General features: G+C 37.1%; 1 protein-coding gene across 1 annotated transcript in view; it reads right to left on the reverse strand.

Moving 5' to 3' along the window:
* The window catches only part of ITGA4 (integrin subunit alpha 4), an 81,132-nt gene that overhangs the window by 40,551 nt on the left and 24,774 nt on the right, over positions 1-15,807 (reverse strand). The window contains exons 7-14 of the mRNA XM_006083253.3: positions 15,050-15,135; positions 14,076-14,138; positions 13,846-13,983; positions 9,807-9,918; positions 3,025-3,119; positions 1,752-1,842; positions 584-629; positions 58-212 (exon numbers count right to left, since the gene is read on the reverse strand). Of these exons, the coding sequence (XP_006083315.1) occupies positions 58-212; positions 584-629; positions 1,752-1,842; positions 3,025-3,119; positions 9,807-9,918; positions 13,846-13,983; positions 14,076-14,138; positions 15,050-15,135 (786 nt within the window). The remainder of the gene's footprint in view (positions 1-57; positions 213-583; positions 630-1,751; positions 1,843-3,024; positions 3,120-9,806; positions 9,919-13,845; positions 13,984-14,075; positions 14,139-15,049; positions 15,136-15,807) is intronic.

Raw genomic sequence — 15,807 nt, forward strand, 5'->3', positions numbered from 1 at the left:
ACAGTGAGATTAATGGGTAAAGTACACATTCTATTAATTTTGTAAGGGTGCCCTTACCAATATAACCTGGAACCTCTTTGCCCTTGTATGAGAAACAGAGTGTTAGATCCATGCACACAGAAGGCAATCCATTTTCAATACAGTCAAAATTTGTTCTATTTACTGACTCAGGATGGTTTAAAGAAGCTTCGGCAATCACTACAGGTCTTGTCCTAAGGAGGAAATAAAATGAGCAATATTAACTACAGAATTATTTTTCCTTAGGAAAAGAATTGCATTTGTTTTGTCAGTTTCCACTGACTAAGTAATTTCATGAAACTGTTTTATTAATAGTATGTGCATATAAACTCAATTAAATTTCCATGCATGAATCAAGAGGGATTTTCATAAAATATTGACTCTGTCTGATTATATTAATTATATCTATGTAAGGTGGGAAAAGTATCCTAAAGTTCAATAATTAAATTTTGGAATACCAAAAGGAGGGTTATGAGGTCACCACCATTGCTGATTTTAAAAATTGCCTCCCATCATTTACACTTAAGCCCAATTGTCATTAAGCAGCGAAATGTATCAACCTTACCTTAGCAACACAGCAGAATTGGACCGAAAAGCACCAACTGCTATATCTGGAAGATAAAAAACAACATGGATTATTGATCATCATTAGTCAAAGAGAATTACTTTTCAGTCAGAAATACTTAACTACATATCACCTTTTGACTACATCAAAACAATATTTACAAAAACTTAATTAGAAAAGACATGCTTACGTACATCTTAAAATTCATCCCACATTTGTCTGAATCTACCCAGTTGTAACAACATTCATCCCTTTATAATATAAACATAATGTGATATAAAATGAAAATCCAATTTTTGGACTAGAAACATTCACCCAGAAATCTTTCCAAATTACAAAAAGAGAACCCCACAAAAATAGTTCTTCTTTCTTTTTCATCATCTTACCTAGAGACCCGGTGCATGACATTCGTGTACTTGGGGGGGGGGGGGGCTCAGCCCAGTCTGTGCCCTCTCGCAGTCCTGGACCCCTCGGGGGATGTCTGCCTGCTGCGGGGGCAGGAGAGGCTCCTGCCACTGCCGCTGCGCTCACCAGCCATGAGCCCACTGGCGAGCCCAGTTTCTGGCTGAGCGGTGTTCCCCCTGCGGGAGCGCACTGACCACCGGGGGCAGCAACCAGTGTTGAGTGTCTGCCCCCTAGTGGTCAGTGCACGTAATAGCTACTGGTCTTACTGCCATTTGGTTGATTTGCATATTAGCCTGTTATTATATAGGATGGTTCATTTACTTTTATGGTTTTTAATTTTATAAAGAATAAGGAATGCCCTAACCGGTTTGGCTCAGTGGATAGAGCATCGACCTGCAGACTGAACGGTCCCAGGTTCAATTCTGGTCAAGGGCATGTACCTTGGTTGCGGGCACATCCCAGTAGGAGGTGTGCAGGAGGCAGCTGATCGATGTTTCTAACTCTATCTCTCTCCCTTCCTCTCTGTAAAAAATCAATAAAATATATATATTTTTTAAAAAGAATAAGGAATAATGTTAAATAACTAAGTGTAAAGCTCAGGAATTACTTAACCATTTCAGAGACATCCTTGAATTCAACAAAGCTTTAAAAATGAAGGAAAAAGTTATCAGTAAATCAGAACTCTCTTATGTATGTATTTCTCAAATAGAATCGACAACAGAGCATATCCCAATATAAAAAATAAGGTAAATTTTATACTCACCCATATATCCATTATTATCTGCATCGATTTGCCCAGATATGGACTGTCCAAACATACTTAAGGATTTGCTGATTTGAAGCCCTTCAATTCTCTAAAAAACAGGTAAGTTGAGTGAGAAGTGCTTTTGAATACCCTCTATCCTAGAGAAGCAGTGATTTAGTTAAAAAGCCTTCCCATGCCCCGGCACATTTATGAGCAAAATACATTTTAGCTAAGTCAAACACTTGTATCTAAGAGAAACAAAATTTTCCAGCTTTCCCTGGGCAGTTGACATCTAAAAAAATTGCTTTATTTTGTGAGCAAAGGGAAATCATGTATTACAGATCTCCTGTAATGGTCCTGACCCCTCTCCCCAGTCTTCTCTCTGGTTCTGTATTGATTTCCCTGACCAGCATGAATTTCCAAACAAGTAATCTGGAAAATAAGACATTGCGAGTCACTCAGTGGAGCCCTCAACTCAGGCTTATGAGGAAAGCCACCGTTAGCAGACCGAATCCTAGCATTTGACAAGGACAACTCAAGTCCTGTGCTTCCTATTCCATGTGTCTCATTTCATGTCTAGATAGTGATTTATAAGTGTCAGGCTGCTATCCAGACTTAGAAAATCAGTATTTTTTACTAGACAAACACATACCTTTCATGTTAAATGTGGAAAGCCACATGCCTATTTTTGCCTAATCAGAAATTACAGTATTAGCTAATGTTTTCATAAAAGTGTCTTTGGAAAAGCTTTTCTTCTCTGCATGTGCATATAGTTGTTTTCTGTGCCCTGAACTGGTCTATTTTTTCAGATTATAGAAGTGAAGTCAGAGTTAGATCAGGAACTTTATTAAAGTGCTATCGGCTTACTGCTTTGCACTGAAAGAACACAGAGTAACATATAGAGTGTTTGCTCTCTCTGTGTGATCTCCATGAAATATGGGGCTTTAGCTACAAGACATGATAGTTAATCAAATCCAAATGTGCTCATTTGGAATAGTATAGATATTACCTCAGAACATGAATTTAATGAAATCCAGAGAGAAATCTTTATAGGTTAACGACAAACCAGGATGGACGTGAACTAGGACTCTTATTTATGAGGGGGGAATGGTTCCGAAGACTTATCAATACTCTTACAAATGAGACCATCTACTACAGTGATAAAAATGGTGAAATAGAATAGTTAAGTATTTGAACAAACAAGTTAAGAAAAAGGAGTCTCATTAACACCGGAAATGTAAAAGAAGCTTTTATTACCAATGCTTCTTTTGAAAATGGAATCATCTCCTACCTGTGAGAAGGCCGATGAGATCCCATCTGCTCCACCATTGTAAATATAAATGGCGCCTCGCAAGTCATCTTCCTGTGGGGCTCCAATAGCAACATCTATTCAAGAATGTAAGTGGTGGAAAAATAAATCCTTCATATAAAGAATGCAACTCTGAAAACTAACCTGCATGTTCCTTAATCATATCAGATAACATAAGAAACTCCTTATAAAAAAAAACACGAACACTTTTCTCATTAGAAAAAGATTACAAAATACTAATATCCTCACAACAATGTACAGTGCTGTACAGAATAGTGGGTGCATGAAAGAAGCAGGGTACGTGGGTCTGAGAGGCAGTTTAACAGAATGGCTAAGGGCATGGGCTTTAGAGCCAGACCCCCGGGCCTGGACCCCAGCATTGCTGCTGTGCTGTTATACTGGACACAGTACTTAACGTCTCTGTGTCTCTTCTGTTCCCTCACCTATAATACAGGGTCATAAGAGAACTCAGTCACTCAACATAGAAGGACATTATTCATCTACAGTGCTCAGAGCAGCACCCAGAACATAATCAATTATCCTCATCTATGTAGAGCATAACCAAAGAATCCTTACTTTGAGTTTTTGAGTTCTAAGATTTACTTTCTTTGCAAAATGACTTCTAAATTAACTCATGTTCCAATGCAAGTAATGAAGGTATTTGTTCAGGGTATCTGTACACACACACACACACACACACACACACACAAGATTTCAGAAAATAGATTTGTTCTATAAAATAAAGACTGTATCACCTTTATGACTTTATTAAGATTCAAATCAGATTTTGACACCAGGAGAAAAGATTTGATCAACTCACATAAAAAAAAAAGCCAAGTGAAAATAGAAACTATGAATGACATGGTTGGTTACGTGCTGTAAATATAGAGTACATAGAGAAAAAACTCTACATTTTTCTACTTATTTACTAAGTATTATGTCTATTTATTTGGGTATATTCATATTTTTGTCTATATGCAATGTTTTCTTATTACTTTAATAGAAACCTAAAATATAGAAAGTTTGCTTTTATGATTTTCATTTCTTATCACTGTTCATCAGACCTAAAAACTTTTTATAAAACCAGGTGGCAGTTTTTTACTGCCATTTCAATGCAAATAAAATAATCTTTAATATATTCTTTAGACCAGTGGTTCTCAACCTTCCTAATGCCGCGACCCTTTAATACAGTTCCTCATGTTGTGGTGACCCCCAATTTCATTGTTACAAATTGAACATAATTAAAGCATAGTGATTAATCACAAAAACAATATGTAATTATATATGTGTTTTCCGATGGTCTTAGGCGACCCCTATGAAAGGGTCATTTGACCCCAAAGGGGTCGTGACCCACAAGTTGAGAACCGCTGCTTTAGACCAAATACTGTGCAGTTTTCAAACTGCAAAAGCTTTTCTATTTTCATATAAAAATAACTGGTTGATATATCTTATACTTTATCTTGTTTTGACTTGTACAAATTATTTTAAATTTTCATACAGAAATACACCCATTCATTTGTTCATTCAGTGGGCAACTATTGAGCACCTACTAAATTTTTGCTGAAAAATCTGAAAAAAATACTGCCCTGTACTGTCAGCTCCTGGCAAATGTTTGGAATACAGTATGAAAAATGCTAAAGGGACTTATTTAAAACCAAAAAGAGAAGTAATTAGTAATAAGAAAACATATGAAAGTATAAATCTCACCAGTAAAAGTAAATATATAGCTAAGGTAGTGGATTAAGCACTTACAAAGATAGTATGAAGGTTAAAAGACAGAAGTAGTAAAAATAACTACAACTACAGTAATTAGTTAAGGAATAAACAAAATGAATAATGTAAGTTGTTATAAAAAATATAAAATGTGGGAAAGAGGAGTAAAAATGTAGAGTTTTAAAATTCATTCAAATTTAAGTTGATGTCAAAGTAGACTGTTTTGTAAATCAATATACTGTTATTTATGAGCCTCTTCATAACTACAAAGCAAAAACTGATGGTAGATATATAAAAGATAATGAGAAAGGAATCTAAACATAACACTAAAGAAAGTCATCAAACCACAAGGGAAAAAAAACAAGAGAGGAACTACAAAACAACAAAATGGCAATAAGTACGTACTTACCAACAACTACTTAAAATGTAAATGGACTAACATCTTCAACCAAAAGAGTGGCTCAGTGGATTGAAGACAAACAAACAAAAACAAGACCCATCTATATGTTGCCTACTAGAGACTTAATCAGATGTAAGAACACACACAGACTGAAAGTGAAGGATTGGAAAAAGATATTCCATGTAAATGGAAACCAAAAGAAAGCTGGAGTAGCTGTATCTATATAGGACAAAATAGACTTTAAAACAAAGATCGTAATAAAACACAGAAAAGGTAATTACATACTGATACATGAGTAAATTCAAAAGTAGGTAATATTTGCAAATATTTTTGAAGCAAACATAGAAGCACCTTAATATAAAAAGCAAATATTAACAGACTTAAAGGGAGAAATTGATAGTATACTATAATAATAGGAAACTAGAATACCCCACTTACACCAATGATTTCTAGACAGAAAATCAATAAGGAACATGGGCTTTAAATAACACATTAAACCTGATAGATTTAATAAATATATATATAGAACATTCCATCCAAGAACAGCAGAATACAGATTCTAGTGAAGTACAAATGGAACATTCTCCAGTGCAGATAGTTAAGCCACAAAGCAAGTCTTAATAAATTTAAGAAGATTGAAATCATACCTAGCATCTTTTCTGACCACAATGGTATAAAACTAGAAATGGCATTAAAGTCCTAGAAATCAATTATAAGAAGAAAACTGGAAAAATTAAACAACATGCTACTTAACCAATGAGGTCAACAAAGAAATAAAAGGAATCATAAAAGATTACTATGAATAATTATATGCCAAGTTGGACAACTTGGAAGAAATAGATAAATTCCTGGAAACATACACTCATCTAAGATTGAACATGAAAAATAGTAAACCCGAATAGACTGAATTGGTAATTGAAAATCTCCCAAGAAACACAAGCCTAGAACCCGATGACTTCACTGGTGGATTCTACCAAACATTAAGATTTTTAAAAAATATATATTTTATTGATTTTTCACAGAGAGGAAGGGAGAGAGATAGAGAGTTAGAAACATCGATGAGAGAGAAACATTGATCAGCTGCCTCCTGCACATCTCCTACTGAGGATGTGCCCGCAACCAAGGTACATGCCCCTGGCCAGAATCGAACCTGGGACCCTTCAGTCCACAGGCCGACGCTCTATCCACTGAGCAAACCGGTCAGGGCCCAAACATTAAGATTTAATACCTATCCTTCTCAAAGCCTTCAAAAAATTGAAAAGGAAGAAGGGCTGCCAAACTCGTGTTATGAGACCAGAAGTATCCTGATACCAAAAGCAGACAAGAACACCACAAAAATCCCTGGCTGGTTTGGCTCAGTGGATAAAGTGTTGGCCTGTGGACTGGGGGGTCCCAGATTCGATTCCAGTCAAGGGCACATGTGGGCTTGATCCCCAGTGGGGGGCGTGTGCAGGAGTTGGCCGATCAATGATTCTCTCTCATCATTGATGTTTGTCTCTCTCTTCCTCTCCTTTCTCCTCTGAAATCAATAAAAATACATATTTTTAAAATAGAACACAAAAAGAGAAAAGTACAGGCCAATATCCCTGAGGTACACAGAAATCCTCTGTAATCCTTTGTAAAATATAGCAAACCAAATTCAATTGTACATTAAAAGGATCACACATTCTGACCACATTGGATTTGTTTCAGGGATGCAAGGATGGTTCAACATTCACAAATCAATCAACATGATACACCACACTAATAAAAGCAAAGATAAAAATCATCATCACAATAGATGCAAAAAAAAAAAAAGCATTTGACCAAGTTTACCAAACATTTGTGACAAAAATGCTCAGCAAAATGGGTCTAGAACAGGGGTGGGCAAACTTTTTGACTCGAGGGCCACAATGGGTTCTTAAACTGGACCGGAGGGCTGGAACAAAAGCATGGATGGAGTGTTTGTGTGAACTAATATAAATTCAAAGTAAACATCATTACATAAAAGGGTACGGTCTTTTTTTTTTTTAGTTTTATTCATTTCAAACGGGCTGTAGTTTGCCCATGGCTGGTCTAGAAGGAACATACCTCAACATCATAAAGGCCATGTACAACAAGCCTCAAACCTTTTCATCTATTATTAGGAACAATTCAAGAATGCCCACTTTCACCACTTTTATTCCACATACTATTAAAGTCCTAGCCAGAGCAATTAGGTACATAAAAGAAAAACGAAAGGCATTCAAATTGGACAGGGAGAAGTAGAACTGTCACAGTCTGCCCATTACATGATTTTATTTGTAGAAAACCCTAAAGCAGGGGTCCTCAAACTACGGCCCGCGGGCCACATGCAAATACAAATACTGTATTTGTTCCCGTTTTGTTTTTTTACTTCAAAATAAGATATGTACAGTGTGCATAGGAATTTGTTTATAGTTTTTTTTTAAACTATAGTCCGGCCCTTCAACGGTCTGAGGGACAGTGAACCGGCCCCCTGTTTAAAAAGTTTGAGGTCCCCTGCCCTAAAGACTTCACCAAAAAACCTGTTAGAATAAAAAATTGCAGTAATGTTGCAGGGTACAAAATCAATATACAAAAATCTGTTGTGTTTCTATACCCTAACAAACTATTAGAAAGAGTAACTAAGAAAATAATCCTATTTACAACTGCACCAAAAAGAATCAAATACTTAGAAATAAGTTAAACTAAAGAGGTGAAAGACCTATACACTGAAAACTTTAAGACATTAATTTAAAAAATGAAGACAAAAATAAATGGAATGGTTCTTCATGTTCATGAATTGAAAGAATTAATATTGTTAAAATGTCCATATTACTGAAAGCAATCTACAAATTATGGCAATCCCTATCAAAACTCCAGGGGCATTATTCACAGAATTAGAAAAAAAATCCTAAAATTTGTATTGAACCACAAAAGGCCCTGAATAGCCACAGCAATCTTAAGAAAAACACAGCCAGAGACATCACACTCCCTGATTTCAAACTGTATTACAAAGCTATACTAATCAAAACAGCATGATAGTGGCATAAAAATAGACATTAGATCATTGGAACAGAAGAGAGAGCCCAGAAATAAATCTACACACATATATATGGTCAATTCATTTAAGAATATACAATGGAGAAACAGTAATAAATAGTGATGGGAAAACTGGACAGCTACATGCAAAAGAATGAAACTAGACCACTACCTTATACCATACACAAAAATTAACTCAATATCTATCATAGAATTTTATAAACTCTTTAATGTAAAATGTTATTTGTGTAATCATAATCATAAAAATATCTATCCTTTTGTTTTTAATATAGTAAAAAAATTCCAGAAATGGCAATGTTCGTATACAAAATTACACTATCTTACATTTAATGGGGCTCATTGAAAGCATATGTTCAACAACCCACTAACTTTCTCCTTGCAGAGTAACATTTTAGACATCTAAAGTAGAAAGAAGGAAGCACTTAGGCATAAAAAGAAATTAAAGAAGTGAGAATTAACAGTACTCCACTAATTTTTTGGTATCCATATAAATTTTGACCTAAAATTACCATATACCAATCATCAATGACTATATCAAGAAGACACAATTCTAGCTCTGAAAATAAATATCAAACACTTATTTGCTGAACTCCATGAATCACACACATTCTCTCAAACCTATTGATCATTTTATTTATTTATTTATTTATTTATTTATTTTTATATTTCTTTATTGATTTCAGAGAGGAAGGAAGAGGGAAAGATAGAAACATCAATGATGAGAGAGAATCATTGATTGGCTGCCTCCTACACGCCCCCTACTGGGGATCGAGCCCACACCCAGGCATGTGCCCTTGGCAGGAATCGAACCTGGGACCCTCCAGTCCGCAGGCCGATGCTCTATCCACTGACCCAAACTGGCTAGGGCCTATTCATCATTGTATGCCCAGTTTTAACAAACTTGGTAATCACTCAGGGCTAGATTGGAAAAAACAAATTTTAAGAGGGAAGGCTGGTAGAAACAAGTACTTCAGCAGCTGGGCTGATTTCTAGGCAATAGGCATAGTTACGATGGTACCAACTATTCTATTATTGAAATTGTCCCATATCAGTTGATAAATAGCCACTATTCTTGAGTCTGCTAGTTGCACCCTCACCACTGCTCAGGACTCAATCATGGGATCCCTCAGATCCTCCCACAATGCTACAGCTGAACAAGGAACTCCTGGTATAGCAGGGGCTTCCAGAACCCTGAGCCAGCTCTGCAGCCCGCCTCCACTGGGTTTTGTCAGAGTCTTTATTGTAACAATAGTGAAAGAATAGGGTCCAACGAATCTATGACATACATTTTCTCCACATTTTAACATTTCCGAAATCAGAATCCTTTTTAGAATAGAAAAATGGTGGGTCACAATTTAACAGCATTTTTTAGGGGCACAAAAAATGCCACTCATAACCAATGGTGCCTCAGAACCAATGGCATATAACAGTAAGAATCAATAGCTGACGACAACTAAGGAGAAGTCAGGTGTGAAAAAAGAAAAAAAGAGCATACATTCTGGCCCCATTTTCTATAGAAAGACAAACAACATAAAACTCCAATCATATTTTCTTCCATGTACCATTTTAAAAGTGGAAATCAAATACTAAATTGGATACTTTTACTTACCTTCAAAGCCATCGTTATCAATGTCACCAAGATTAACTATAGATTCCCCAAATCTTGCAGCATATTTGTCACTTCCAACGAGCGCTGTTTCCATTTCATTCATTACTGCTCCCTAGATAGAAAGGGGGAGAAAGGTGTCATTATAACACTCCCTGACAACTTTACACATGATTTACTGTTGTAATTGGATATTGATTTTTTTCTAATGCTTCAAACAAGTTGGACAAACTACAGACTGAGCTGTAGTGCACACATCTCAGTTCAATTCAATAAATATTTATCAAGCACATGTCAACACATAATAGTATGATTAGAGCTCAAAGGATATAAAAAATGGTCAAACTCATGATTCTTAGTTTTGAAAAATCCAATAAATCATTTTGATAATTCAATTTAGCAAATATTTATCGAGTTCCTACTGCAGGTACTGCACTCTACAGACTGAACAAGTGAAAGGGAATAGGCATGTGTGTTTGTATGTCACAGGCCCTTTCCTAAAGAAGCCCAGAGTTACAGGAAAGGCTACACACAAGCATGTAAATGACTCAGAAGTACAGACTGCTTGGTAATATCAAGGAGCAAGGAAAGTATATGTAATTGTGAGAGCCGGGAGAGATTTCATAAACGATATTCAAGATAGCTATTGAAGGATGGGCATAATTTTGCTACACAGAGGAAATTATCAGCAAAGCACAAATTCCAAAGACTTTGGCTATCATGAACAGTGTGTATAATGAGTGAGAACAAAATATTCAGATTGGATCCTTGTAGGGTGGGACTGTGAACACTGGGGGAAATTTACTCTCGATTTAGAGGACAATAGGAAGCTGCTGAAGGTTTCTGAGTTGAGGAGTGATGCGACCGAAGCTGGCCTTTGGAACTGTATTCCAGCAGCAAAGAACATCGATGGTCAACCGCTATCCCTGAAGTGGGAAGATGAGTTACTACAATAAGACATTCCATTATGTTGCAATCATAGCTACCAGACTCTCTAAATGCCAATCATGTCACTCTCTTGTAGAAAAAATATCCACGCACTACTTACTCATTCCTCTGCTCAAATAGGTCTATTCATCATTTCCTAAGTAGATGCATCTCCTTCCCCTTGGCTAGTGCCCTTCACCTTTTCCTTTCCAACTAAAAAATTCCTGTACTTATTTTGCTCCCAGAGAATCACCTAATTTAAAGAGCAGAAGGCAGAAGAGACTCCAACAAGGACGAGAAGGAGCAGACCTAAGGAAATGCAAAGGCACTGAAGTTCCAGGGGAGTTTCAAAAAGGGGTAATCACTCTTCTGCGAGCATTCTCCAGTCACAGAGAACGGTGACCAAGAGTTCGCTGGGGACCCTTGAGAGCTATTTTAGTAGAAGTAGGTGGAAGCCATATTCATTCAAGTACCATTATTTCTTGAGTTCATTGACAAATAATTACTGAGCACCTCCTTGTCCAGGACTCTCTCAGGCCCGGAGGAAACAGCAGTAAACAAGACAGATGATCCCTTTCCACAGGGTGTCTACATTCCAGGAGAGGAACAGATATTAGCAAACCAAACTAATGAGTATATAATTCCTTTGTGGTAGTGGTTAGTGCCTTTTTAGAGAGGTATAAAACAAGAAGTTAGAAAGGAGCAAAGCAAGAATAATCAATGCCAGAGTAAGCTTTAAAAGCTGAAATCAATTATGATTTTTAACCCCAGTGTTCAATGGTGGTGCCTCAGGGCAGGAGTGGAAAAGAACAAAAGGGTAGACTTGTGGGTACAGCTCCTCTTTCGCCCTTTAAGCAAACGAGCTCCACTTTTATCTGGTTTTCATATTGGGATTGCTTAAGATTTCAATGAGAACAAGGTCCTATATTGCCTTATTTTAGGTATATATGTTACTGTTCAAACTATTCTCAAAAAGTTTAGTTATAAAGAGAAGGGAAAGAGAAGAATGCAGAATGAGGATGTAGCTAGCCTAAGGAAGACCACTTATGGATAGGGAAATGTGAAATAGCTCTGCCAGAAAAAGTAATAATACATGACATCACTATTAATGAGGTAGGATCACTTTGCAGATAATAAGCTTTTACTATTAAATTTAGATTAAAACAGTATAGAAAATTCCAACACATACATAACTTTCCTGCTCTACATCTGGAACTTTCAGAATCTCTCAGCTTTATAAGACTACTAGGGGCCCGGTGCATGAAATTTGTGCACAGGGGCTGGGTCCCTCAGCCTGACCTACACCCTCTCCAAACTGGGAGCCCTCAGGGGAGCCCTCTCCAATCCAGGAGTTTCTGTCTGTCTTTGCAATCATATGAGCAAATTGTCTGAGACCTCAACCCAGTTTGGTTTGGTGCTCACAGAATAATAGAGGTCTTTTTTTTTTCTTTGCTCCATTGGTGGAGATTTCCTAGAAGTTGCAGGATATCTTCCTTTTAATTTTTCCTCAACACTCTGACTTTACTTATGTCTCTCACCTTTGCTTTCCCTCCATCCCCCACCTGCAACAGTAACTTGCTCCAGGCTCACTTTGCTTTAGTGTCTAGGACAGTGATGGCGAACCTATGACACGCGTGTCAGAGGTGACATGTGAACTCATTTTTTTGGTTGATTTTTCTTTGTTAAATGGTATTTAAACATATAAAATAAATATCAAAAATATAAATCTTTGTTTTACTATGGTTGTAAATATCAAAAAATTTCTATATGTGACACGGCACCAGAGTTAAGTTAGGGTTTTCAAAATGCTGACACACCGAGCTCAAAAGGTTCGCCATCACTGGTCTAGGAGATCCCGCAATGAATCTGCCACCAGAACTACGATTCCCAGCATTCCTGGTGCTCCCTGCGCTCTAGGCTTCCGCTTCCGGTCCAGGGGCTGCCATCAGAATTACAATTCCCAGAATTCCTGGTGCACCCCGTGCTCTTGGTTTCTGCTTCCAGTCCAGGGGCTTCAGAAACCAAAATGACTGGGAACTCCAGCTGCCCCCAGGCTGGGCTGATAGGACCGGACACTCCAGTGGTGTCCCTGGGACCCCAGCTGCTCGGCGCTGGCGTGCACGTGCACTGGCCACAGGCCTGCCATCTTTGTCGGTTTAATTTGCATACTCACTCCTGATTGGCTGTGGGCATCATGGAGGGATGGTCAATTTACATATTTGTCTATTATTAGTATAGATTTCCTCTTAAATTTTAAAAAGTTTAGTCTGATGTTTAATATAGAAATTTATTAAATGGTGTGGAACCACTGATTAAATAAGATTACAAATACCTTCTTAAAACAGATTTTACTTTGTTAAATCCTACCTTTGCCTTAAGAAATGAACTAATGTTCTCACAAACCCACTCATGCTCTTAAACCAAAGGCAGGCCCAAAGGACCCCATGAAGACCCTATCAATTCTCTGCTTTGATTTAAGGTCAAGAAGATAGGCTGGCAAGACAAGGCCAGCAGAACTCTTTTAATTGACCTGTCCATAATTTAAAACTCAACAATAAGCAATAATTACGTATTTCTACAAATCCTACATCCACTGTGGAAGAAACTATGTCAATTTTATATTCTTATCAATCTATATTAATTGTGCAAATTAACATTTTATCAAAACATGTCTTGATGGTCAATGGTCAAATCAAGAAATTGAAAATATGAAATATTTTCTCTTCTACTTCAAGTAATATTTTACAATTATTAAATCATATAAGGACAATCACTAAATAAGAAATCCACATTTTGAAGGATGCAAACATCATGCTTTCAAATTAGATGTGTGCCACAATGAAAACTGAAAGAAACGTCATATATTGCAGTGAACACCTCCCAGCTGTGAATAGAGAAGCTCTGGAATGACTCATCACCTCCTTCTGGAATGGCAAGATGGGTCAGCGGCCCATTTACCATCATGTTCTATTTCATTTTGGGAGCATCAGTACCATACCAGAATTTTTACTTTCAGCAGTAAAATAAGCCTAAGGATCTGTAGTCTCAGAACTCCAGAATAAGTTCCCAACACAATCCCCTGAGGGGCTTCCGGTTTGGGGATCCTTGGACTTACTGAGCCGGAGTTGATGTACACGAACACCCTGCCTTCCTCCCTGATGCTGCTCTGCATGGGAGCTCCCACCAGCACGTCCGAGAAGCCGTCTGCGTTGAGGTCCACGGCACAGATAGAAGCTCCAAAATAAGAGCCAAGCTGCTCCAAAAACAAACCAGACCCAGTCACTGAGGAAAAAGCAGGGTTAGTCACCAAAGCCCCCAGGGAGACCAAAGGTAGAGACATATTACCTTTTTACCTTTCATTTCATGTAAGATCGTTAGTTCTTTTTCATCAATTCTGAATATGTATGCCTGCAATTGTGAAAAGAATTAGAAAAGGTTAGACTATGACATTTAAAAATTTTTTTCATTGGACCAAAATATCATTTTTCATAACTTGTAATTGCTCAAATACAGTTTTAAAAATCCCTTTCAGAGTGAGCCCAAAGGTTTAGGAAACCACGTTCAGGCTAACGTGCCTTCCTTGCAAAACTACCTTCTCGGGAGCGACCTCCTGGCCCTTGAGAGAGAGCGCAGAAAGAAAGCGTTTCTGCCTCACTTCTCAAAGTAAGGCTGAGAAAAACTTAGTAACCTTTACACAACAAGTGTAGTGAAAACTAAAGCCAAAAATAACATCTTATTCTTTGTAGTCTTACCATAAAACCTGTTGCTGCCTCAATTTCCCTTTAGTTGTAAACTTGTTAACCAATAAATATATTCCTCGGGCACCTTGAGACAGTTCTCTTAAAATCAGTTTACTCATAAGAAAAAAAAAGCTTCATTTGACATATAATTTTCCTTAAAGCTTTTCTGCCCAATTTTATCTAAAAGCCATACAACATTCACCAATTCCACTAAATGCGGCACATGGCTCATCATTTCTAGCTTTCATTCCTTTTTTTTTTAAAAATATATTTTATTGATTTTTTACAGAGAGGAAGGGAGAGAGATAGAGTTAGAAACATCGTTGAGAGAGAAACATCGATCAGCTGCCTCCTGCACATCTCCTACTGGGGATGTGCCCGCAACCCAGGTACATGCCCTTGACCGGAATCGAACCTGGGAGCCTTTCAGTCCGCAGGCCGACGCTCTATCCACTGAGCCAAACCGGTTTCGGCTAGCTTTCATACCTTAGCAAGCGTGCACTTCCTCCTTTAACCTCTGCTCTCATGCAATCTATTTGAACCCTTGTAAAGAAATAAATATAAAAATGTAGTTCTTACTTTACCAATCTGCTCATGCTGAGGAGCTCCTCCGATGACTTCGGTGGTATCCCTACTCCAAAAATGACCAGCTCCAACGGAGTATCCTTCAAGAAAACGGACACAATTGTGAGACTTGTCATCTGCCGCGGGTGAAATATACTATCACATATCCACTCAGAATTAAGTGAGACTGAATACAAAGTGACTACACGGAGCATAATTTTAATAATATTTAGCAAAGCAATACGGGTACACACAATTGGTCATTCATTTTATGCTTTAATTATTAATATGTGTGCTATGAAACAAATTGAAGATAGCACCTTTACATTTGGTTTGTTAGTCTCTGTGTAGTACCGGGACATGCAAGCTTCCTGCATGTCCTGATACTACAGAAATATTTTAGAGTATATGAAATATGACATTTTAAACTTTAAGTATAAATTTCCTAAGTTGCAATTTTTTGCCATGAAATCTTTATTATGATAAAATTTTATGATGATAGAAATGGGGAAATATTTTGGCTTTATTATGTAATAAAAAGGGTAATGTCAAGTTATATTTTATAATACTTGAAGATAATCTTCAACTGTAAACAAGTAAATGTTGAATTGTAAATGAATTCCCTCTGTTTGAAAATGAATTCCTTCTGTTCAAATGGGAAAAATAGTACTGCTTTTCTTATCATTATTTCTGAGTATAAATTGCTCACATTTGAAGCACATATGGTTTAAGCAAATCTGTACTTTCTAAGAAACTATAGGAAATGCATTCCT

Source organism: Myotis lucifugus, unplaced genomic scaffold (genome assembly GCF_000147115.1).
Source record: "Myotis lucifugus unplaced genomic scaffold, Myoluc2.0 scaffold_5, whole genome shotgun sequence".
NCBI lineage: Eukaryota > Metazoa > Chordata > Mammalia > Chiroptera > Vespertilionidae > Myotis > Myotis lucifugus.